The 26,743-nt window shown below is 44.5% G+C and overlaps 1 protein-coding gene and 1 long non-coding RNA gene across 5 annotated transcripts in view; one reads left to right on the top strand and one right to left on the bottom strand.

Annotated features, from left to right (window-relative positions):
* dati (datilografo) overlaps positions 1-26,082 on the bottom strand; it is a 53,204-nt gene extending 27,122 nt beyond the window's left edge. The window contains exon 1 of one of the 4 annotated variants that reach the window (XM_065221359.1): positions 25,461-26,082. Coding sequence is in view for 1 of the 4 variants with exons in the window: in XM_065221357.1 (XP_065077429.1) it covers positions 5,802-5,845 (44 nt within the window). In the remaining 3 variants the exon portion in view is untranslated. Of the gene's footprint in view, positions 1-5,486; positions 6,574-25,460 lie in introns of those variants that run through there. The other 3 variants (XM_065221360.1, XM_065221358.1, XM_065221357.1) reach the window with 3 other exon arrangements.
* LOC135700766 (uncharacterized) lies at positions 21,932-26,062 on the top strand. Its single transcript, XR_010517596.1, has 2 exons — positions 21,932-25,244; positions 25,332-26,062. It is a non-coding gene; the product is annotated as an uncharacterized LOC135700766 (long non-coding RNA).
* Positions 26,083-26,743: the final 661 nt, after the last annotated feature.

Here is a 26,743-nt window from a genome sequence, read left to right as displayed (position 1 = left end):
GATCAAGTACCGCCTGAGTATCCGCAGAGGGGTTGGAAACTGCCTTAAAATGTCGTTTGATGGTATAGTCGGTCTTAATTGGTGGTTTGTTCCAGTCTCTGGCTCCACACCAATGTATCTTGCACACTGGGGGGAGAGCTTGTTTGGAGATTTCCCTAAGGAAATTGTTGGCCTCCGCAAGGAAGGAGCTTTCCGCGTTTGTAAATAGTTCCGTTAATCAGGCGGTCAAAAGGGAGCATCCCCTCTTCGACGTAGGCAGAAATCTCGGGGGTGCCGAGAAAAAGGCCGGAGGATAACCGTATAGCTGTTGGTAAACTGGTGAAAGTCCATCCACCAGTCGGGGTTTTGCAAGGTACGTGGCTTCGATGCCATATGAGTTTGATTATTTTGGTTTTTCGATATTAATTGGAATACGTAGTTACGCAAAGTTTTGCAGCTATACTGCAAAGTGCGGTGGTAAAAATAAACATAGTCAAAGGATCTATTTTGAAGTTATTTGTTTAAAAAATCGTGTAGCTTTTTACTAAAAATACATTACTTTTCATTTATTTGAATTGGTTCGGAAAATATAACGTCTCCTACCGACCAAGATTTTAATAACAGATTCGGAAAAGATCGATAGTAAGTTTAATGAAATAGAGAGTAAATTCAACAGACGTATGAAGCAGGCCCAGAAAACTATTAAAGGTTACAATCTTCCAATTTTGCTGATCTATGTCCTTTTGATCCTTGTTTGAGGTAAGCTTGCAAATGCTTATTATAGCTAAATTCCTATTTTTAAGATTTATTAAGCTATGAGATATTTTAATGAAAATTAGTATTTGCAAGATGCAAGAAGAGAAGGCTAAGTTTGTGTATGACACATAAAACCTGTCAATTTAGCATTCAGAGGGTCATCATTGCGATTAGCTGTAACGATGAGCAATCGCGGTGAGCGAGCAACTAGTGATAATAAAATTGCTGATGGTGACCTTTTGAAATCAAAATTGACAAATATTATGTGTCATACACAAACATGACCACCTTTTCTTGCTTCTTATTAATAAAATTCATCATTATAGTAGATCATAGTTTTACAATTACGAAAAATAGCATTTTAGCTTTTAAAATTCTCTTCAATTGTTATCCAATGGCCACCATGAATTATTACGGATTTCACATACTGGGGTTGCAATTAAAAAAAAAACAAAATCGACCGCGTTACGAAAAGTGGTCAGGTTTTGACCACTTATAACTCTGTCAATAGAGGACGGATTTTAATCTTAAGCAAACCAATTGGAAATCATTGGAAATTTTCAATAGGTCACTTTTGAAAATTACATAAATGTCCAACTGTGGCAATGGTGATCAAAATTATCACCGATTGCTTGCAAAAAGTGCTTTCCCTAACACAGATTTCAAAATCGAATTCCATCTGGTCGCGCCGAACGGTGCTTATTCAATCACCATGTGTGGTGGTGTCCGATCAGTCGCCATCATCAGCAGCAGCAGCAGCAGTGCTTGCGGCACGTGACGTTGAACATTGTTCTCCAGTACACAACGAAAGACTGTGAGCTACAGTCCACATGACCGTCCATTCACCGAATAAGGAGGAAGAAACCGCACCGCTACTAATCAGATTCAGTAGCTCTTCGTGAGTCGCTGTGGGTCATCTATGCTAAGGGCCCATGTATTAATTATATCACGCTAAATCGAGGAGAAATCCCCCCCCCCCCTATCGTGACGTTTTTCCTATACCTAATGCATTGCTTGTCACAAAATCTTAGACACCCTCGACCCCCCCCCCCCCCCTAGAGCGTTGACATAATATATGCATCAACCCTAAGCGCATCACCCTCGTTCCAAACCACACACCGCTTGCCAGCCTCATCTGTGTTGAACATCGTAATAGATCAGCATTACTCAACCATCACGACAAACCAGTCTTTTTCAGGACCACCATAAATTTGTTACGGTTGTCTGATTTTGGTCCAGAGATGATGGATTTTTATTCCTTATACGCCAATCGATAGGATTTTTTTCTACGAATCTGTAAAAAATAAGACTTTATCAATTTTCAATAGGTTACCATTGAAAATTGTATGAATGTGCAACCGTTGCTATGATAGTTAAAATTATCATCAATTTCCTGCGAAAAGCACTTTCCCCAACACAGATTTCAAAATCGAATTCCATCCGGTCTCGTCGAACGGTGTTTACAAAAAAAATCTTGAATTTATATTATTGATCGCGGATATCTCGCGATTGGAAATTTTTAGCAAGAAATTCATCCAATCAATTTTCGCTTTTTTATGATGTATTGAATAAACTAAAAATTCCGAAAATGCGTCATCAGAAAACGAAGCGTTTTCGTGATGGGAAAAAGTTATTTCTCTAACACAGTCGCCGAATATTAATAGTGTATCTTGGATACAACCTCTTACTTTTTTTTCAACGCATCAATTCAGATTTCAAAAACCTGTCGTCATCTTATGTAAAATGACAATAGCATAGCGACTAAGACTGTTATTTGCAATCTGGAAAACCAAACCATTTCGAAAGGTACACCAGATAATAAAAAAACACACCCACACATTCTCTCTGATTTTGTTAATATGAGGTCCTTTTGATTAGCTATGTACTGGTCATAGAATATACGAATGCAAAATTGTAATGATTCTAAAAGCTCTCAATTAACAACTGTGAAAGTCCTCGAAGAGCATAGGCAAGCGTAAAGTTCTGATTGGGACGACGTTATTGCCAAGAAGATGATAGTTGACTTATTTAGGTGGCCTGCCACATTTTGTGCCAGGTTCTTAAAAGCCAATTCTTTCGTACTGGTTGGATTGCTCTAGTTATGAACATAGAAAAGTCGTTCGGCAGTATTTTGAATCCATGGTCCCCTCGTTAACTAGGGACTCAAACAGTTTTAGAGAAAAGATCATTTTCTGCAAATTCCTGGATGATTTAAATCAATATGGAACGGAACTTATTCTCAGCCTATGCTCCTATTTTTGGCCTAACGACAAAACTCAGGATTGAAGCAACATGTCACTAGTTTTTATTTACTAATGATATTATGCATATCATTATAATCCATTCATTCCAGCAGAAAAATCAGGCTGAAGTAGGTTTAAAACTGAGTTTTAGTGTTGGTTGGAAATGCTATCTAACATGAAGCTTGAGTGTGATAATTTATTAGCTAGAGAATGATCTTAGAAGAGGATAGGTATATAGTTCCGTTAGAGTACGGCAGTATTTTCAGTCTAATCAATTTTCATACTGCCGTATTCTAACGGAACTATCTACCTACCCTCTTCTAAGATCATTCTCTAGCTAATAAATTATCACACTAAAGCTTCATGTTAGATAGCATTTGAAAACTATGAAAATCAAAAAACTTCGCGTATGAAGTAACATGAAAACACTTTGGATGAGTTTTAGCGTTAGGCCCAAAATAGGATCATATCGGCCTATAGGACCACTAACCCTATTACTAAAAAATCCTGCAAAAACCTTCAATGTTTGCATACCATTCGAAAAGTAAGGTCTTTCATATGGCATATTCAGAAATTGTTGCAGCCATCTTTAATTTAGCCGCCATATTGGATTTTGTCGAGGAAATTAGATTTTCATAAGCTTACCTACCGCCAATTCAAGAACCAAGCACGTCATTTGAAAACTTAGACATATCCAATTATGATGGAGCAGTTCGTTTTTTGTATGGAAGCAGAAGGATCATATTATCTCATATTTCTTTTTGTTCTGGATTCGATGAACAAATGTCTCCATGTACAGCTTTCCCCCGAAGAACGCGTTACCCACTGAGTTCTACCCACCGCTTTTTCTCGGCGTGATTTCAGCCAATCGCTCTGATTTTTTGCGAGTGACTAGTTCTCCATTGACAGCTTACTCACATGCAACAAAATCAGACCGACTGGTTAAAAACCCACCTAGATAAACCGGTGGGAAGAATTCAATGAGTAAAGGCCCAAGTGCAATGTGGGTGGAAGCGGAACGGAAACGGAAAGTTTGACAGTTGTCACAAATGACATCAAGATGCCTAAGCGAAGTCGATTTGATTCTAACTAGTTTTCAATCCGACAAGTAGGCTTACTCAGATCGGGCTTTTCCGCTGCCATTACGCTTGGGCCTTAAAGCGTTCATCGGCGGAAAGCTGTACCTTATAGGAAAAAGTATCAGCTTTCAAATGGCATGCTATGTTTAAAAAAAATGTAGGAGGTAAGCTTGGGGCCTCCCATAGCTCAGTCGGTAAAGGCGCAGCTACGAAGTAAGACTATGCTGGATGGAGGTGACTGGGTTCGGTTCCCAGTCCGGTCTAGGAACTTTTCGGGTTGGAAAATTTCTCGACTGCCCTGAGCATAGAGTATGAGTAATTGCCGCACAATCAAAAGCTCTCAATTAATAACTGTGCAAGTGCACCTAGAACACTAAGTTGAGAGCATATAATAGGCTTATATGCGATATGCATAAGCTTGAAATGCGAGGAAGAAGAAGAAGTAGGTAAGCTTATGAAAAACTGATTTCTTTGAAAAAATCCAATATGGCGGCTAAATTAAAAATGGTCGCCAAAAATTATAAACATGCAATATGAAAGCCCTGACGTTTCCCATTCGAATGATATTCAAGCATTACGATTTTATGCAAGAATCCTTAGAGATACATTAAATTCAATCATCCAATATTTTAGAACCTCTAATTTTTTTGCGATTCCTGCGAGAATTGCTCTGGGGTAAAACTCGCGTCAATAGTAAATACACTGAGGTAAATAAATCTTAAGAATTCCATAAGACGCGACTTACGAACCTAGACAATTTTGATTTCATAAGATACCCTCAGGTATATACTGAGGCAAAGGAATTCAGAGATTTTGAAAAAATTGAACAATATGAAAGTCAAGTGAACTATGTAAACATTTAACACTGATTATTGCATTGTGCGAGACGAGCACTGTATTTTATAATAAACTTACAAATAATTTAAAAATCCATCATGAAATTAGACTGGAATCACCACCCACACGACCATTAGCAGATAATACGACGCATACCACCACTGATTCATCAAAACTTTGAGGAATTTTCGAATACAAGATCGACCAGAATTGACAATTGAAACCTGACTTCTACTACAAATTCTCCATCGCACTAACAGCAATTCAACCAACGAATCCTCAAGCGAACCTAAAGTGAACTAGCGATCGAACCCCCTTCCGAACTGACACTGAAGATCACGACACAAACCTTTCAAAATTGCAATCCACAAATCTAGTGACCCTTGATCGTAGGCCACCCAGGTCGAACCCGAGCGAAGCCGCCTACTATAAACCTTCAGTACCGGGCGAAATCAAATCGAGAAACTTCCCCACCAACTTTTGTAAACCTTGATTTGAAACTTTTTTTTTTAACTAGTGTTTTCTTTTGCGGGTTTGGTTGTTGTTGTAGTTGTTGTTGTTGTTGTTGGTTGTTGATGATCATTTTCCTCACCTCGACAGCTTTCAATTGCTTGTTTGGCCGTGCCAGTGGTAGTAGTAGAGTACCGAAAACTGCTGAAATACTAGCATACAACATTGGGGGGGCCCTCGCGAGGGTCCGAGTCTTCATCAAATGCCGTAGGTGAAACACAAAAATCATATCCCGCTCGGATTTGTTTGGCACTCGAGTTCTGCTTTTTTTTCCGCTTATTTTAATTTTTGTTTTTAATAACTATAAGAGGTGTTCGTTTGTTTGGTTGGTTTGATTTTTTTTTGTTTTGCTTTTGTGTGCAAACCAGTGCTAACCCTGGAATCTTATGTACACTACCTCTGGGAGATTTGAGATTTTAAAATTGATTCAATCGAAAACATTTTGCCTTCTTTTTTGTATCACAATTCACATCGGTAACGATTGAAGCACTGTCGATTTTTGTTTTCGCTCTTTTTTTTTGTTTGGTGGAGACGCGCGGTATATTATTTTTTTTTTTTTTTTTGAGAAAAGGGGAAAATTTTGAATTTTTTGCAAAGCACTCTTTTCTTGCACTTGATTTTTGTTTTGTTTTCAAGCTTTTGTTGTATTGCCGTTTCCGTTACAAAGCCGAAAAGCGAGGGATTTTTGCGTTCATCCCTCCTGGGTAGCCAAAATGGGAATCAGAATTCGAAACTGAAGCGAGGTGGGGGGTGGGTCGAACTTTTTTTTTTCTTCACTTTTCCAGTTCTTCCCGGCGGCGAGAAGGGTCCCCTGGTGTCTTGGCCAGAGGAGGACCTACTCCAAAGCACTACGTTGCTACTGTGAACCACTCTCTGATGGGCACGCACTTTTCTTCCACGAAAGTCGGCGAAGAAATGACGGCACCGCGCGTAAGGAAGCAACCTTCGAGTCCCGACGAATGCTCGTCCGCCGCCGAGTCCAAGTTCGTCGGGTGTTCGGGAGTGCGTGAAAAGAAATTCATACATGTGACGAAAGTTGTTTAATAACTGCATCACAATTTTACAACAAGTTAACCTGCTGCTGCGGCTCGTGCTTCCAAGACGGGTCATGGAGAAGGAGGAAAAGGGCACTCATACACGCTCAAAGAAACACGGCGACCGACCGACCGACCGGTGCCCTGTGAGGCAAGGCAAGGAAGAAGAAATTATACGAGAAAAAGCGACGAGCAAAGGAAGGAGTCGGTCCGAATGAGAAGTGGGCAGCACCAACACAAACGAACGAACGGACGCATCAACCACGCACATTCACGGTTGCTTGGATGGGGGAGGAAATTTTGTGAGAACCGGAGAGGGTGCAAGAAGAAAATGGACAAGAGAGAAACGCAAACGATAATGGAAGAAAATTCCGAATGGGTTGTGGGAAGGATGGGTGAGATTGCAGTAGGCCGCGTGTGCTGCCACCCGGAACCTTGTTTGTGAGCCGGGATGTGATTTGGGCAGTGTTGCCGGTGGTATTTTTTGCTATGGAAGATCGACTTTCTTCGAAGAAAAGTGTCGGTGAAAATTGTTCAGTGTGAGCACTTTAAAAGTGCACATTGCTATCGGGGAAAGTGGAGTAATTTGGCCCCCTTAGGAAATGATAGCAAATTCAGTGGAAAATTCGAATTATTTTTAACCGAAAGGATAGTTTCAAGCACTCTTAACATCACGAACACAAATTGAACAGTCCCTAGTAAATTACCGGTAAGACTATCTTGTTCTCTTGAGGCTTTATGAAGGGTCAACAATGAATAGTTTTTGCATATCAAGATTTAGAAGAAACAATTATTTCCTGTAGAATAAATTAAATTTAAGAAGTACTGCCTATTTAAGACTAAATATATTTTTTTCAGTCTTGTAAATTACTTACTTTTTACCAAAGCAGCTGCTTCAGAACGGGTATAAGGTATAAAAGGGATAATGCAAAATAGAAGAATTTAAGTATAAAATGATTGAAATATCAGTGGCGCTCATATTGCCCCGAATGGACTTAGAAATATTTTGTTAAGAAAAACTTTAATGTAGATTGGAAACTAGAAACCATTTCGACGCCATTTTGGAATGCAAGATGGTGACCACCTGTTTTAGAAAACGTGTAAAATATTATACGATATGGTCGCCATCCTGAATTCCAAATAGGCGTTTTTCCGCATCCACACGTCGTCCTCTTTCCAAAAATACCCATATTTTAGGGTTTACTCCACTTTTTCTCATCCCAATGGTCACCATATTAGATTCCAAAATGGCGTCGGGACAACGGTTTTCTGCATCACCGATCGTTCCCGTTCCGAACATACCCATATTGATGGGTATTTGCCACTTTTATAAACCCAATGGCCACCATATTGGATTTTGAAATGGCGTCGGACATCAATTTTCGGCATCTTCACATCGTCCCCTTTCCAAAAATACCCATATTGTAGGTTTTTCACCACTTTTTCTGAAATCAATGGCCGAAATGGGGTCGGACATCAGTTTTCGTTATTTAATCGTCGTCCCCGTTCCGAAAATATCCATACTGTAGCGTATCTACCACTTTTTCTGAACCCAATGGCCACCATATTGGATTTTAAAAGGGCGTTGGACATCAATTTTTGGCATCTACACGTCGTCCCCGTTCCGAAAATACCCCTATTGATGGGTAATTGTCAATTTTTCAGAAACCCAATGACCGCAATATTGGATTTCAAAATGGCATCGAACATCTACACCTCGTCCCGTTCCGAAAATACGCATAGTGTAGCGTATTGCCCACTTTTCTTTTAACAAAATGGCCGCCATATTGGATTTCAAAATGGCGTCGGATATCAATTTCTGGACTCTATACTATACATCACCCCGATTCCAAAAATTCCCGGTATTTATGGGTACATATTTGATATCAAACATCCCTATTGTAAACATAAGCTGTTCGGAGTACTCAGGATACTATCGACAATCAATACGGAACTAACGATTTGAAATTGGCTCACTACTTGACTAGCCTATTGGTCCCAAGCAAACGATTAACGTATCCCATTCTAGTCGGAATTCTAGTTCTACACTATATTTGTTTTGATTCTCTATGAAAGTTTGACAGATAAAATGCGGGGTTCGTGGAATTTCCCATGTTTCGAGGGGTGCATCGATTAACTTGGGACCGAAGATAGTACCAGAGCTGAGACAAAAAGTTTAGCACGTTTCTTCGGGATCTACTTGTCTTAGAGTTACCTCTATGATACTATCCGGATAGAAAAATAATGGATAAAAGTTCAAATTATCCGAATAATTGTTAGCTTGGGTATTATCCGGAGGGAATGAAATGTGCATGATTTTGTAACCAAACACGGAAACACCGATTTCCGCAAATAAAAGCTTTATCTCGCAAGGAGACAATACCACATGATATAGGAATTCTTCCTCTACCTGATTGTGGTGTATGCTTTCGTGATTGAGATTTTATTTGCGAGAAATCGGTGATTGGCGTGATTAGTTACAAAAGTAAATACGTCCAAATCTCAAAGTTCTCCAATTTGTTAACACAAAAACGAAGCTCACGATCATCCAAACAACAACAATCATTACTTGTTGTCTGTGTCACACTCAGTCTTGACGTCTCATCATCTAGTTACTCAGTCGACACTCAGGTTCCGAATGTCAGATATGAACGTCACTCTTTCGAAGGATTGTCAGATAGCTCAACAAGTCAGTCGGGATTTGGTGAGTGTCATCGGTGAGATTCGTTTAAGCTTTAGTCTTTTCCTTTGCCTACGTACGCTCTCGTGACAATCGTGAGATTTTGCAACTCTGTCAACATCGTTCATCAATCATCGTGCGCCTGTGTGCGCTGAGTACCGAGCCTTGATCAAGTGCACTGCAACGAAGGCCATCCACGCTGCATATCTGTGTAAACGCCTACACATATAATGCTCGATGGTAGTAGTATAGGATTATCAGATAAGTTCTAGACCAACAATTCAGGGGAAACATGTCAGAAGGGTCTAACTCGAAACGTAAACAATGACTTGGATCGTCGGTTTCTTACGAATGACTATACATACCCACTAGACTGATGCAAAATTTGACTTTTTCGCTCCACTGTGCTTAAATGGTTTCAAATCGGGTCCTGATTAGCCTCGCAAAGCTACAACTCATTTGGTTAGAAACAGACTTCGCACAAGCCATTTGAAGTTTACATGTAAATTACTATGGGAAATCTCAACTTTTTGTTCATTGCCTTCTAGTCTTTTTCCATATTGAGCTGTGAAACAGTTCGATAGCCATTTTTATAGAAAATTTTCTCAGCTACAACTTTGCTCAAGATCGTTTCTATGTAAAACGAGACAGGAAAAAGTTATTAATTATTTAAGAGATTGGTAAACTTATGACATGATCAAGCAGCTGCTCTGTAGGCAACACTGTATTTTGCAGTGTGACATGATTGTTGTGTCTGATTTTTGTGTCCTATTCACCGCCCCAGAAACACCAATGTTGCCTGCTGAGCAGTTGATTGAGCATGGTCATAAGACATCAGCGCATTGAACCATTGATAACTTTCGATTCTTGCATTTAATCAAAAAGTGATCTTCAGCAAAGTTGTAGCTGGGAAAATTTCCTACAAGTACAGTTGAAAGCTTTTGAAGCAGGCCGATATGGTGAATCATTAGATAGACATGAACAAAAATCTTGGTTTAACCATAGTAATTCCCATACAAACTTTAAATGGTTTGTGCGATCTCAGTTTCTCACCAAATGGGTTCAAATTTGGAGAGGATAGTCAGGATCCGATTTGGAATCGTTTAAGTATTGTGGAGCAAAAAAGTCAAATTTTGCATCAGTCTAACTCAAACTAACTAAATCATCTAACAGAGAAATGTTTGTTCTATGAGCTAGTGTAGTCAGCGAAGTCATTGTTTACGTTTAGAGTTATACCCTTCTGTCGTGACCGCACCGAGGTTTCCAGCCTCGGCCACGGCAACACGAATTAGCGATGCAGCTCCCACGGGTGCGGCTGCTTCTATTGCTGCTGTTTCTGCTGAGGTTTCTGTTGCTGTTGTTTATGCTGCTGCTGGTGGTCCGTCACCTCCAAAATTCGTTACAAGAATGACTTCAACGAGTTTTTTAGTTTAAATGATCTTTATTTTAGTTTAACTTGGACGATTACCATATAAATTTTTACTAAGTGATTTAATTGCTTTCTTCATCTTTAGGTATGGGCAAAATTCAAAATTTGTTTTACAGAATTAGTCCTAGACTTAGTACACGGTCGACCACCTTGGTGGGATTGGTTTGTTTTGTTTTTAGAATTTGAAGAGAAACTACTTAATACTACTATTTACAGCTTAAAACTAACCTACTCTACTATATACACTTAACCTACTATGTACAAATTGCTTATTAAAGCATGTTCAGAAAGATTGCATTTTTGAATAAATTTAGTTGTCATATCATCAATTTTGGAATCTACTTTGGGAATTTCTGCCTCTTGATGGAGGTCTGCTATTCTTGTGTCGAATGGACGATCTAGGATCATCCTCAACACTCTATTCTGTGCAACCTGGATTTTGTTCCTGTGGGTCTGAGCGCACGATTCCCACACCGGGGCGGCATAGAAGATCGCGGGGGCTATGATCTGTTTGTAAACAGCCAGTTTGTTTTGCCTTGAGAGGCGGGATCTGCGGCAAATGAGCGGATACAAACACCTAACCAAGGCGGAGCACTTAACTAGGGTTTTCTCTATGTGCGAGCGGAACAGGAGCTTCTCATCGAACAACATCCCGAGATAAGTAACATCAGTGGACCACTCGACCCTTGTACCATCCATTATTACGGTACAGGAGGGAGACGGTTTAAGTTTTGGTGATTGTCTGTGAAGGAACATGATCGCTTGGGTTTTCGAGGCGTTGATTTTGATTTTCCACGTGGTGGCATAATCAGTAAAGGTGTCAAGGCATCGTTGGAGCTTGTTCGTAATTTCACGAGGCATCCTACCCTTGACGGCTATCGCGGTGTCATCTGCAAACAGAAAGAACACGCAACCGTCTCCTAGAGGAGGGATGTCCGACGTGTAGATGCTGTAAAGCAGTGGTCCCAGCAGACTCCCTTGCGGAACACCTGCTGGGATCGGAAATTGTCCCGAAAGGGAACTATTCAACGACACCCTGAACGACCTTTGCTGGAGATAGTTACGGGTGATTTTCACAAGGTATGGTGGAAAGTTGGAGTTACAAAGCTTGTATATAAGTCCGTCGTGCCAGACATTGTCAAACGCCTTTTCGACGTCTATCAAGGCCATGGCTGTGGACTTGGATACAGCTTTGTTACTCCGGATGTTATTCATCACCCGCACTAGCTGATGATTGGTGGAATGCCCCTTACGGAACCCGAACTGTTCCGGAAGAAGAATGTCATGTTCCTCCACAAACTTGTTTAGTCGGCTGAGGATCAATTTTTCGAACAGCTTGCTCAGCGCTGAGAGCAGGCTAATCGGTCTGTAGCTTGCCGGTAGTGAAGGGTCTTTCCCAGGTTTGCGGATCGGGATGATTTTTGCCACCTTCCAGATGCTTGGAAAGTAGTGCAGCTCCAAGCATCTGTTGAAGGTGGCAGCTAGCAGCGAGTGCACCCTCGGGCTGAGATTTTTCAACGCTAGGTTGAATATTCCGTCAAACCCGGGAGCCTTCATGTTCTTACTGTATTTCAGCGCTGAGCAAATTTGTTCCTCTGTAATCCGTTCTTCTGGAGGGACGGCACAAGGGGAGGCATCTAACGTCAGGACGCACTGCGCAACCTGGTTCTCGAGTGGACTTGGGATTGTAGAGCCAAGCAAATGCGACTGGGCAATGTGCTCCCCAATCGCATTGGCCTTCTCTTCGTTGGTGATAAGCCGTTCGTCATTGACTCTAAGTGGTGGAATGGGCTTGGGGTGAGACTTCAGCACCTTGGCAACCTTCCAGAATGGTCTGGAACGGTCGTCCAGGTTCTGGACGAGCCGCCCGAAACTCTCGTTCCGGATTGAGACCATTCTGGAAGCGATCTGCCGATTCAGATCGACCATTTCGTATTTACGCTGCAGATCCACAGTCCGCTGAAACTGGCGTCTACGAACATTTCTGAGCCGAATCAAGAGTTTGGTGTGGGAATCAATTGCTTGAAACTTACCCCTCACAGGAACTCGTCGAACGCACTCTTCGTCAGCCACGGATATGGCTTGATGGAGACCCTCCAGGGCCCGGTCGATGTCATCCACTGTGTCGAGCGGTGGGTTGTCGTCGATGTGGCGGTCGACCACGCGTCGAAACTGGACCCAGTTGACTCGAAGGTAGTCCTTCCGCTGGCACGGTGCAGGGGCCACGTTGTAGCCCAGCTCGGTCAGCACCAGTTGGTGGTCCGAACTCAGGTCGTTGACGGCAACCGGCTTGGCTAATCTGGTGTTTGCCAAGAACAGGTCCAGCGTCGATGGGTTGCCCGTCGGTGATGTGAAGGTTGGTTCGTCCGGAAACCAGACGGAATAGAGACCATGCTGGGAATGGTCGAATAGCAGGCGGCCGTTCTGGTTCTGCTGGTAGTTCCGCCAGGCCTCGTGCCGGGCGTTCAGGTCCCCTCCGATTACAAAGCGGGCATTGGTGTGGGTTATGATGGCAAGGTCGTTCTTGAACTGCTGTGCTGTACCATTGCTAACGGTACATTGCCGGGGGCAGTAGACAACGATGAACCGGACGTTTCCGGTCGATGTTTCCACCTCAACGCCGACGGCCTCGATGATGGAAGTGCGGTAGTGGGGTAGGGTGCAGTACTTGATGCCTTTCTTGATGATGACCGCGACACCGCCCCCCCTGGAGCTGGTGCGATCAAGCCGGACAATGCTGTGGTCGGGCAGCCAGAAGCTGTCACCGGTCTTGAGGTGGGTCTCGGTGAGAAGGCCCACGTCGATGTCGTGCTTGCGGAGGAAGTCTGCAAGCTCAATGTTTTTCGCCCCTACGGAGCGAGCGTTCCAGTTGGCGATCTTTATGGGTTCACGGTCCATAATTAGCGACGAAGGAGATGATAGCTTGGAGCTGTTGTGTTCTTGTTGCGCAGGTGCGCTTGATGATGATGGCCTGGGCCAACAGTGTGACGATCTCATCCGTTGACAGCGGAGAATCGTCTGTAGCTTCACCGGTTGTACCGGCCAATCCCGGAGCAGGGGGATCCGTCGATGGACCGGAGGCTTGACTGGGTACTGCAGCGGCAGCCGACTGGGCAGCAGCCAACTGTTGGTTGAGCGGGAGCGGCGCCAACACTGGAATTGGCCGTGGTTGGACCGGTGATAACGGAGGAAAGTTCTGCGTTGTTTTCCGGGACCTTCTTGCGACCGGGCTGGTTGTTGGACGAGGCCTTCTTCCGGATCTCGGCGTATTCGGCCCGCTTCGGACAGGCCTTACTCGTGGCCTTGTGGGCAGCACCGCAGTTGGCGCATGTGGGAGCGGCTTCCTCGATGCTGTCGCAGTCGTCGATCTTGTGGTTTTTGCCGCATTTGATGCAGCGGCTGGCCATGCGGCAGTTCCTGGTGCCGTGCCCGAACAATAGGCAGTTCGAGCACTGAGTGACGCCACGGTGGGTTGGCTTATACCGCTCCCACTTCACTACGATGTGGAACAGTGTGCGTGTCGTATGGAGATCCTTCACGGTTGTGGAGTTCTTCTGCAGATGGACCAAGTAGAGCTGGTCACGATACTTGATGGCCTTGCTGCGGGTCATCTTGTGGATTTCGACCGGCTTGAGGCCGTTCGCCTTAATCTCGTCCATTAAGGTGGTGGTGTCCATGTCGTGGAGCCCGCGCAGCACCACTTTCAGCGGCTTGGTGGCCTCGACGTCGTGGGAGAAGTACTCCAGCTTCATCCTGTCCAAGAGGGCCTGGACTGCGTTGTAGTGATTTTCGGCCGAGACCATCAGTTTGTAGCCTTCCGTGCACCGTTGAATGGTGCAGCGAAGGCCCTGCTTAATGTAGAAATCCAGCTGCTCCCATAGCCCGGGAGGGAAGCCCTTCACATAGAAGGGTGGCAACTTAACTTTTTTAGGCACCGTCTCAGGGTCCGACTGCGGCTGGGCTCCGTTCTGCAGGGCGGAGAACGGATTGTTGCTCAGCAGCTTTTTTGCTGCCGATGCGGTGGCGCTGATGTCTTCAGGTCTGGGTCGTTTAGTTCCGGGAGGCCCCGGCTGCGGGTCCGCAACGCCTGTCGGGACGGGCAATGGGGTTTTCTTCTGCTTCTTCTGAGCTGGCTCGGTGGTCGCGCCGTCTCCTGGGAGAGTCTGTTTTCCCGGTAAGCCGGCACTCGCGTTACCGCGCGATTTCTTACCCATGGCTGGGTCAGCGAGAGCGTCACTATACAACGCGGAGCTAATTCGACTTGCGAACGAACGAACGAAACTAGAGAGAATTCAAATCGACTGAACTGCTCAACAGTCTGGCAGCGAATGATGATGACTTCAACGAGCTTAGGTACTTCATATTTATACCTGCTAAACTATCAAAATTCTCTAACCAATGAGATTCTGTTTACATACGATACGAACTATCACGCTTCACGCTCACTTGATTCTACTCATTATTTATTCAACACTAACTCTATCTACTACATTCTTCCCCTCTTCTACTCTCCTTAATTGAGGAAGGGGGGCATTATATCCACCCATTTGGGGGAATTTTATCTACCCTCTCGGGGGACTTTCATCTACCATCTCAGAGATATTTCATCCATCAGGTCATGGCAATTCCAACTATTTAAAAATTTCCTCAGTCCATCCATCAAGTAATGGCAATTCTAACTATTTCTAAATTTCTTCAGTCCATCCATCAGGTAATGGAAATTCTTATCTACCATCCGTTCCAGAATTACCAGGTCATAGTAATTCTATCTACCATCCATCAGGTCATGGTAATTCTATCTACCATCCACCAGGTCGTGGTTATTCTATCTACCATCCATCAGGTCAAGGTAATTTTTTCTACCATCCATCAGGTCATGGCAATTTTTTCAAAATAATTCTTCAGTTCTTTAGTCATTCCACTATACTTACACTATCGTACCAACTGCGCCATTGTCGTGACCGGACCGAGGTTTCCAGCCTCGGCCACGGCAACACGAATTAGCGATGCAGCTCCTACGGGTGCGGCTGCTTCTATTGCTGCTGCTGCTACTGCTGTTTATGCTGCTGCTGGTGGTCCGTCACCTCCAAAATTCGTTACAAGAATGACTTCAACGAGTTTTTTAGTTTAAATGATCTTTATTTTAGTTTAACTTGGACGATTACCATATAAATTTTTACTAAGTGATTTAATTGCTTTCTTCATCTTTAGGTATGGGCAAAATTTAAAATTTGTTTTACAGGATTAGTCCTAGACTTAGTACACGGTCGACCACCTTGGTGGGATTGGTTTGTTTTGTTTTTAGAATTTGAAGAGAAACTACTTAATACTACTATTTACAGCTTAAAACTAACCTACTCTACTATATACACTTAACCTACTATGTACAAATTGCTTATTAAAGCATGTTCAGAAAGATTGCATTTTTGAATAAATTTAGTTGTCATATCATCAATTTTGGAATCTACTTTGGGAATTTCTGCCTCTTGATGGAGGTCTGCTATTCTTGTGTCGAATGGACGATCTAGGATCATCCTCAACACTCTATTCTGTGCAACCTGGATTTTGTTCCTGTGGGTCTGAGCGCACGATTCCCACACCGGGGCGGCATAGAAGATCGCGGGGGCTATGATCTGTTTGTAAACAGCCAGTTTGTTTTGCCTTGAGAGGCGGGATCTGCGGCAAATGAGCGGATACAAACACCTAACCAAGGCGGAGCACTTAACTAGGGTTTTCTCTATGTGCGAGCGGAACAGGAGCTTCTCATCGAACAACATCCCGAGATAAGTAACATCAGTGGACCACTCGACCCTTGTACCATCCATTATTACGGTACAGGAGGGAGACGGTTTAAGTTTTGGTGATTGTCTGTGAAGGAACATGATCGCTTGGGTTTTCGAGGCGTTGATTTTGATTTTCCACGTGGTGGCATAATCAGTAAAGGTGTCAAGGCATCGTTGGAGCTTGTTCGTAATTTCACGAGGCATCCTACCCTTGACGGCTATCGCGGTGTCATCTGCAAACAGAAAGAACACGCAACCGTCTCCTAGAGGAGGGATGTCCGACGTGTAGATGCTGTAAAGCAGTGGTCCCAGCAGACTCCCTTGCGGAACACCTGCTGGGATCGGAAATTGTCCCGAAAGGGAACTATTCAACGACACCCTGAACGACCTTTGCTGGAGATAGTTACGGGTGATTTTCACAAGGTATGGTGGAAAGTTGGAGTTACAAAGCTTGTATATAAGTCCGTCGTGCCAGACATTGTCAAACGCCTTTTCGACGTCTAACAAGGCCATGGCTGTGGACTTGGATACAGCTTTGTTACTCCGGATGTTATTCATCACCCGCACTAGCTGATGATTGGTGGAATGCCCCTTACGGAACCCGAACTGTTCCGGAAGAAGAATGTCATGTTCCTCCACAAACTTGTTTAGTCGGCTGAGGATCAATTTTTCGAACAGCTTGCTCAGCGCTGAGAGCAGGCTAATCGGTCTGTAGCTTGCCGGTAGTGAAGGGTCTTTCCCAGGTTTGCGGATCGGGATGATTTTTGCCACCTTCCAGATGCTTGGAAAGTAGTGCAGCTCCAAGCATCTGTTGAGGATGGCAGCCAGCAGCGAGTGGACCCTCGGGCTGAGATTTTTCAACGCTAGGTTGAATATTCCGTAAAACCCGGGAGCCTTCATGTTTTTACTATATTTCAGCGCTGAGCAAATTTGTTCCTCTGTAATCCGTTCTTCTGGAGGGACGGCACAAGGGGAGGCATCTAACGTCTGGACGCACTGCACAACCTGGTTCTCGAGTGGACTTGGGATTGTAGAGCCAAGCAAATGCGATTGGGCAATGTGCTCCCCAATTGCATTGGCCTTCTCTTCGTTGGTGATAAGCCGTTCGTCATTGACTCTAAGTGGTGGAATGGGCTTGGGGTGAGACTTCAGCACCTTGGCAACCTTCCAGAATGGTCTGGAACGGTCGTCCAGGTTCTGAACGAGCCGCCCGAAACTCTCGTTCCGGATTGAGACCATTCTGGAAGCGATCTGCCGATTCAGATCGACCATTTCGTATTTACGCTGCAGATCCCAGTCCGCTGAAACTGGCGTCTACGAACATTTCTGAGCCGAATCAAGAGTTTGGTGTGGGAATCAATTGCTTGAAACTTACCCCTCACAGGAACTCGTCGAACGCACTCTTCGTCAGCCACGGATATGGCTTGATGGAGACCCTCCAGGGCCCGGTCGATGTCCTCCACTGTGTCGAGCGGTGGGTTGTCGTCGATGTGGCGGTCGACCACGCGTCGAAACTGGACCCAGTTGACTCGAAGGTAGTCCTTCCGCTGGCACGGTGCAGGGGCCACGTTGTAGCCCAGCTCGGTCAGCACCGGTTGGTGGTCCGAACTCAGGTCGTTGACGGCAACCGGCTTGGCTAATCTGGTGTTTGCCAAGAACAGGTCCAGCGTCGATGGGTTGCCCGTCGGTGATGTGAAGGTTGGTTCGTCCGGAAACCAGACGGAATAGAGACCATGCTGGGAATGGTCGAATAGCAGGCGGCCGTTCTGGTTCTGCTGGTAGTTCCGCCAGGCCTCGTGCCGGGCGTTCAGGTCCCCTCCGATTACAAAGCGGGCATTGGTGTGGGTTATGATGGCAAGGTCGTTCTTGAACTGCTGTGCTGTACCATTGCTAACGGTACATTGCCGGTGACTTCAACGAGCTTAGGTACTTCATATTTATACCTGCTAAACTATCAAAATTCTCTAACCAATGAGATGTAAACCGAACTAGCACGCTTCACGCTCACTTGATTCTCCTCATTATTTATTCAACACTAACTCTATCTACTACACCTTCTGACATGTTTCCCCTGAATTGAAATAGGCGGAACAACCAAACTTTAGACACAAAATTCTCGAGAATCACAACACTCCCACGTAAACTAACAATGCCATTCGGTAAAGGAAGTTTGTTCTATCAGATGATGGTGTTAGGTTGCTTGGATGTGCTTTGATTCTCGAGGAATGTGCGTTTAAAGCCATTGTTTACGTTTGGTTTTTCATTTTGTGTTTGTAGTGTTTTCTGCGTATTGTGTCTGTGCGATTTCTAATATCGTTTCAGTGGTAGAGCGTTTTGCGCTCCCACTAGTACGACAAAATGGAGGTTTTGTCGGAAGAGGACATGGATGACCGAGCATCTCAGAAATCTGATGATGTCATCCCTGGTTCGTCGTCTCAGTCTGTCAATGGGCAGGCTACGAAAAGCTTCCCATCACGGTCCTATCCGAATGACTCGACTGGTCCATGGGTTGTCTACTTTCAGCCCAAAAACAAACCTTTGAATGTGGTACAAATTTCAAATGATTTGACGAAGCGATTCTCGGCCGTGACCGAAATCGCGAAGGTTAGGCACAATAAACTTCGTGTGTCCGTCTCTAAACTGAAGCAACCGTATGAGATTGCTGTATCCCAGCTCTTTACGCTCGAGTATAGAGTTTACATCCCAGCTCGTGATGTGGAGATCGAAGGTGTGGTCACCGAAGCGAGTCTGACTCCCGAGATCTTGAAGAAGCAGGCAGTTGGCCGTTTCAAAAACCATTTGCTTCCCCCGGTGAAGATACTAGATGTCCAAAACCTGGGCTCAGTATCTGTCAGCGAGGGTAAATAGAGTGTTACCCCCACAAACCTCGTTTCGTGTGATCTTTTCTGGTTCACTACCTGTGCGTTTGTTCGTTCCCCGGGTCATGAACTGCCAAAACTGTAAGCAGTTGGGACATACGGCCTCCCACTTTATCAGCAAGGCACGCTGTTCCAAATGCGGAGAGAAGCCTATTTGTGCAGCTACTGCACCAACATGCATGTACTGCAAAGGAACTTCTCATGGTCTCTCGTCGTGCCCGGTGTACAAACAACGTGGAGGGAAACTAGAACGCTCTCTTAAGGAACGTTCCAGGTAGTCTTTTGCAGCAGTGCTAAAGACAGTCACACCATCGGCCAACGACAAAAATCCCTTTGCTGTCTGATGACGAGTCTGACTCTGACTTGGCTGAGAAGGGAGTTTCTTTCAGTTTTCCGAAAGGTTCTGCACGGAAACGAAAACGCATCCGTTCGCGGAAAGTTGCAGATCAGGAACCCCAAATCAGCTTGCCCAAATCAAGGAGTGGTGGAAAAAAGGAGACTTCTACTCCTCCTGGATTCCACAGAATTGACTATACCCAGGATTTTCCACCTCTCACGGGGACATCCAAAACCCCTGATGCTCCAGTTTTAAGAACAGAAGCCCCTTCTTCAGCTGGGTTGTTCTCATTTGATGACATTGTGGACAGTATCCTCAAATACCTCGATATTTCTGATCCTCTCAAAAGCATTGTTCTGGCAATGCTTCCTTCTGTGAATGAAGACCCTCTTGAAGCAATTGACATTGAAGTGGCCCCTCCTTGCAGCAACCATTTCCTTAGATGGATAATTTTCCAAACGAGGTCGGGGATTTGATCACTGTTCTACAGTGGAATTGTCGAAGTCGCATTCCTAAATTGGATTCATTTAAGTTTTTAGTTCACAATAATGATTCTGATGCATTTGCTCTTTGCGAAACTTGGCTCTCTGCAGATATCGAGCTTCCTTTTTATGATTTTAACATTATTCGACTGGATTGTGAGGATTCGCGTGGAGGAGGGGTACTTTTGGGGATAAAAAAGTGCCATTCCTTCTATAGCGTGAATTTTCCACAATTTCCAGGGATTGAAGTTGTCGCATGTTATTAAAGGAAGAGCCTTTGTATTGCTTCTTTTTATATTCCTCCTAGAGCAGTTGTTAATCGGAAACAACTTTCAGATATCTGTTCGGTACTTCCTGCTCCACGGTTGATTATGGGAATATAATTCCCACTGTACAGGCTGGGGGGGGGGGGACTGTATGATGACAACCGTTCTACTTTGATATATGACCTCTGCGACAGCTTCAATATGACAATTCTTAACAATGGAGAAGTAACACGTTTGGCTGGTCCATCCTCGAATGGAAGTAGATTAGACCTCGCACTTTGCTCTAATTCATTGTCGTTGGATTGCACGTGGAATGTGATCCAAGATCCCCACGGTAGTGATCACTTGCCGATCAAAGTTTCAGTTGCCACTGGGTTCAATCCGTCGGAACCCGTTAACGTCGCGTACGATCTTACCCGTAATATCGATTGGACAAAGTTCAAGAATGTGATAGAAGATGCCCTAACGTCGGTAGAAGGGCTTGCACCCTTGGACGAATATAACTTCCTCTCCAATCTGAACTTGGACAGCGCGCTTCAAGCTCAAACTCGGCCGGTTCCAGGAACGTCTTTCCGTAGGAAACCTCCTTCCCCTTGGTAGGACCAGCAATGCACTGAGGTTTATCGTAAAAAGTCCGACGCGTTTAAGCTTTTTCGGAAACGTGGAACACCCGTGCATTTCGAAGCGTACTCGGCTTTTGAACGCGAGCAGCCTCATTAAAGCCAAGAAACGCGGATACTGGCGGCAATTCGTGGACGGATTATCGCGCGAAACGTCGATGTATAAGCTTTGGAACGCAGCGAGAAGGATGCGTAACCGGTCTTCAAACAACGAGAGCGAGGAGTACTCGGATCGTTGGATTTTCAAGTTCACGCGTGTGTCCTGATTCCGTGCCGGCACAGATGATTCCTCGCGAAACGACGAATTCGGGAGACGAGATCATTCAACCTTTTTCAATGCTGGAGCTCTCACTCGCGCTCCTTTCGTGTGGCAATTCGGCTCCGGGGGCTGATAGAATCAAGTTCAACTTGTTGAAGAACCTCCCAGACGTCGCTAAGAGACGCATGTTGAACTTGTTTGGTCAGTTCCTGGAGCTTAATATTGTTCCGGATGATTGGAGGCGGGTGAGAGTAATAGCCATTAAAAAGCCTAGCAAACCCGCGTCAGATTACAACTCGTACCGATCCATCGCGATGATATCGTGTATTCGAAAATTGTTGGAGAAAATGATCCTTTTTCGCTTGGACAAATGGGTTGAGACAAACCACCTACTCTCAGATACTCAGTTTGGTTTCCGTAGGGGCCAGGGAACGAACGACTGTCCCGCGTTGCTTTCCACAGAAATTCAGTTGGCTTTTGCTAAAAAAGAGCAAATGGCTTCTGTGTTCTTGGATATTAAGGGGGCTTTTGATTCAGTATCGGTTGAAGCCCTTTCAGACAAACTCCACGCATGTGGCCTTTCTCCATCAATTAATAACTTTTTGTACAATTAGCTGTCAGAGAAACATATGAGATTTTCTCATGGAAACTCTACAGCTTCACGATTTAGCTACATGGGTCTCCCCCAGGGCTCATGTTTATGCTCCCTTTTGTATAATTTCTACGTCAGAGAAATTTATAATCGTCTTAGTGACAACTGCACGTTGAGACAATTTGCAGATGACGGTGTAGTGTCTGTCACAGGGCCCAAAGGGGTCGAAGTGCAAGGACCCTTACAATTTGTCTATTTGGGCTATTCAGCTAGGTATCGAATTCTCCACGGAGAAAACTGGTTGGTCGTTTTTTCTAGGAAGCATACCCCAGCACAACCAAAGCTTCAACTTTTGGGTAATCCGATCACTCATTCTATGTCCTTCAAATATCTTGGGGTCTGGTTCGATTCTAAATGCACCTGGAGGTCCCACATAGAGTATCTGAAGCGATAATGCCAACAAAGGATCAATTTTCTCCGTACACATACCGGAACGTGGTGGGGAGCCCAATTGCAAGAACATCTAACGTTGTACCGGACAACGATTTTATCGGTTTTAAAGCACGGTAGTTTTTGCTTCCAGTCGGCGGCTAAAAAATCTTCGACGTATACACAAATGCTACTGGCTCAGACGGCATCCAAATTTAGTTCATCAAACTGCTATGCACTTTCATCTTACCGTCACTCGCCCATAATCGATTCTCGAACATTCCCAGCTAATTGGAAGATCGCCATCATCACACCTATCCCTAAAACATTCAGCCCTACTCTACCCAGGGAATACCGTCCCGTAAGTGTTCTCCCAGTTGTTTCGAAGGTGTTGGAGAAGGTTCTACTCGATCAGATTACCGACCATCTAAACAACCCTAACACTCGTCTCTTGGCACGCCATCAATCTGGATACAGAAAAGGATTTGAAATCACGACGGCTCTGGCAAAAGTGGTTCACGACGTCTATGACAATCTCGACAATGACCGCTGTACCTGTCATTGTGTCAACCATCGCCTATTCGCGGTCAAGCTCAACAAGGAGTTCCGGTTCTTTTAAGCTGCTTGTGGATTGGTCTCGTCATTCCTCAGACAGAGGTCGTGGAAATATAACATCGGCTATGCGTAGAGTTACTGACGGCACTCCCCAACATCAATAGTTTGTCTGTCTCAAATGCAACTATCAGCTGTATGCAGACGATCTGCAGATCTATATATCGGGACCGAGATGCCAAGATTGACGCGATCACACGTTGGGCCACCAGAAACTATCTGCGCCTGAATCGGAAGAAAACCCAAGTAATCATCTTTAGCAAGACTGGTACTGTGGTACCGCGAACGGAGATTGTCTTCAGCGGAGAGGTTGTACCACTCTCCGACAAAGTAATCAACCTCGGTCTTCAGATGGACACAAATATGACCTGGGCTCGTATGACAAAAAGTATACAACACCAAAAGGACTTTCCGCCGCTTCGCATCGGTCCTCTCTACAGCTACCCGCAGGGACCTGGTTCAAGCCGTGGTTGTGCCTATATTCACATATTGTGATGTAGTGTACTGTGACGGGCTTTCTGCGGCACTGAAAGACAACCTTTACAACCTCCGGCGCCGTGATACAACAGCTGCTGTCAGGAATAACATTGTCGGACACGACCTGCCAGCTAATTACCTTCTCCCCAGCTGCTGCTTCATTAAACGACCTCGCCTCAATGTCACTCCCCATAAGATTTTACATTGGTCTATTTTTAATAAAATTTTAGTAAAATGAGATATCAATTTCAATCAAACTTTTTCATCAAAAAATTTTGATTTTTTGGCCCAATGTCACCCTTATTAACAGTATTCGCAATGTCAAACAAAAATGAAATAAGGACACCGGGGAACATTGAAACGGTTTTTTCAAAGTTAATCTTTGAGACTCACTGGAAAAATCGTAAAATATCATAAACCAGATGTGCATGCATCAAAAGGTTCGTGCAAACTTCTTCTATCATGAAAAAATCTTTAATTATAAATATGAATGCAGAAAGCTACATTTGTATAAGTATACAATTATGGTATGAATCATTTAATCTTACCTCATACAGTGGGGTAAGTTGAAACACACATATTACAGCAGATTAATGGTAAACAATCTCATGCTTTTAACTTGCCTATTCATGTCCAAAATAACCAACAAAGAATAAAAACACTTGATACAAGATTTCCAAATAATTTCGCTAGGCAAGAGTTTGCAAAGAAAAACAAAAATCTCGAAGCAATCTAAACCAAACTCGGTTGCGCTGCGCGGATCGCACCAACGCATCCAAGCATTATTCTCATATTATTATTTTCAATGCCGTCGTACCATTTTTAAGTCGCAGTAAGAGCGCGCGCTGTTCAAGCGGCCGAGCCGCGAGATTCAAATAAATTAAATAAACATTACTACTTTTTACTAGCAACTTTTACCAACACACACATTTTTGCGCGCTCCGTCTCTATCCAGCCCTAGCTAGCCATGCACTCCGGCAGTCGACCGATGAGGCAATAAAAAAAAACAACAACGACGGCTCTTCCTGGGTTCTCGGTCGCTAGTTTTCGTCGGCGCTGTCAGCACTGCCATCGTAGCAGGCCAGGGCAAGAAGAGCGAGTAGAAGACGAGTCGAGAATCTCCAGTAGGCTGTTTTAATGGGTGCGAAATCTTCGGGGTCGGGCAAAAGGACCCGTGGCACGCGCGCAAGGACACAACAGCGAGCCACCCCATTCCACTGGGCTAAGAAGAAGAAAGCCAACATCTTAACCTCCACGGTCCTCCCGCCACCATCGTCCCGTTTCGTTCCACACGCGCTTCAAGAATTTAACTTCGTATTCGTACGGACGGAGACAATGCGTCGATGCACTTTTAGTGGCAGAAACATGGAAGAGAGCAGCAGGCGACGGCGACGGCGTCGTCGTGGAGGTCTTCCTTCCCATTCTTGCCTACTGCGATGCATCCGACAACATGCACGGCATGCTGCGATTCGTATGCATGTGTGTTGTTATTTGTGTACGAAATGCTTGCATATATGAACTGACCATCTCATCATCATCTCCACACGTTTGCACTGTTTGCTTTGATGTTGTTGATATTGTTGGTCGTGTTCTTGAACGCATACACATATACACATACAGCGGTTTTGCCTAGTCCGAGGATAGTACGAATAATTTTGGACGGCTGGAGAAACCGGGGGCACCCCAACAGCATGAAGAAGGTCCGGCTGTCCAGTTCGTACGTATCCTTCTTATGACGGGATTACGAATGCTCGCATCAAGTATATCGAATCAATCCGAAGAGGGGAGCGAAGATGTCGCATGTTAGGCCTTGAAGACCTTCTTCTTCATTTCGACACTGACCATCGCACTGGACGGAACGGAACGTCCTTCACTACCTCACATCAATCCAATCTCAAAGTTAAAAAAAAATAAACATCCGGATCAACTACTAGAACAAGTGCTGAAAAAAACATCAGCGAGTAAGATTCCATTGTAAGCCCGCGTACTAAATTGTGATTTATGTCTTTTGCTACTGTTTTTTTTCTCCTGCCTGCTTCCAAGAATAGAGACAACGAAATGGACACACCCGTTGACCGATGGGATGACCCACAGCAAGGATGGACCATTTCGTCGCCACTGAAACCAAATATCAATATCACACACGTGCAATTTCTGTTTTCGGGTCGGTCACTCACTCTGCGAATCATCATATTCTTCGTCATCTTGTCCGGAATCCGGAATGCCTGTATTTCCACGGTCGAATGTTTTGTGCGAGTCCTCGTCGCGCAAAAATTACAGCTAGTTTTCAAAAATATTGTAATTCTAAATACTTGTAGGTTCTCGTCCTCTCCGTCCTCTGTCGCTCTGCACTCGGATCGTCCCTCTGTTTTCCGCGACACACTCACAAGTTTGTCACCACAGAAATTCACCGCAAAACTTTGTACGAATCCTCAAGAATATTGTCTTGTGCCTCCGGAGCAGGAGGAACTACTCCAAAAACTACTAACTGTCCGAGAATGTGAGACGCACAGCTTTTTCTGAAGTAAGTTGATCGATTTTCGCGAGCCGTCCGTCGGTCGTCGTTGTCCTCGCACACTATGACCGCTCGCGGTACATCTCAGCAGGCTGGCAAGCGAGGCAGGCGAGGTAGGCGAGGCAGCGACGGCGTGTGTATGTTGTTTAATAGAACTGCACTGCACTCTTTCTCTCGCGCTCGCTTCTGCCTTGCGACTGTTGTAGGTACCTACCTAGACTGGCTCTAAGCAAGCCGTGCGAAAACATCCCCGCAACGCGAAAATGACAACTGGAAATCTCTACGATGCGGGTGGCGGAGAAGCAGGCAGGATGGGGGTGGGTGGCTGGCAAAAGCAGGACGCGAAGTCGATGAAAAAGGAGCAGCGAAAGAATCTCGGCAGCGCGAGCGGACGAACGTCGCGAGTGCTAGGGAAAGTTGCAACAGGGATCGTGCTCATCGTGTGCCGGAGCCGACTGTGTGCTGATGGTTTGGTCGATTGTTTCGATTCGCGGGATTGCACGGCCAATAAGAGTAACGCAAAAATGAGTCGAATTGGACTCAACATTGCAAAAAGTGGAGTTACTCAGAGAGTCTAGTAGTATACCAATAGATAGAGTGAAATATCTATCGATTACCATAATATTCAAGAAGCTTTTCCTGGAAAATCGAGGAAAATTTTACTCATTTACTGAGTAAATTCCACTTTTTGCAATTTTGAGAGGAATTTGACTCAATTTTGAGTTACTCTAATTGGCCGTATAATCGATGCCGAGGCGATTGGATGCGGTTGGTTAGAGATGCAAGCCGGTTGGAAGACTGTGAACGTGCATTATTAATTATAATTACATTGATTTGAGCGTTAAATAAAATTGCGGGGGAAAATTAGGTGGGACCTATAACTGTAAGGAATCACGTGTGTTCAGATTTTTCAAAGTAGTCGTTGTGACCGTTGTTAGTTGTTAG

This window comes from Ochlerotatus camptorhynchus, unplaced genomic scaffold, assembly GCF_037179485.1.
Source record: "Ochlerotatus camptorhynchus isolate MF236.1 unplaced genomic scaffold, CSIRO-AGI_Acam_v1.1 ptg000141l, whole genome shotgun sequence".
Taxonomy (NCBI): Eukaryota; Metazoa; Arthropoda; class Insecta; order Diptera; family Culicidae; genus Ochlerotatus; species Ochlerotatus camptorhynchus.
The sequence above is the reverse complement of the archived record's forward strand: the minus strand, read 5'-3'. Positions and strand labels throughout refer to the sequence as shown.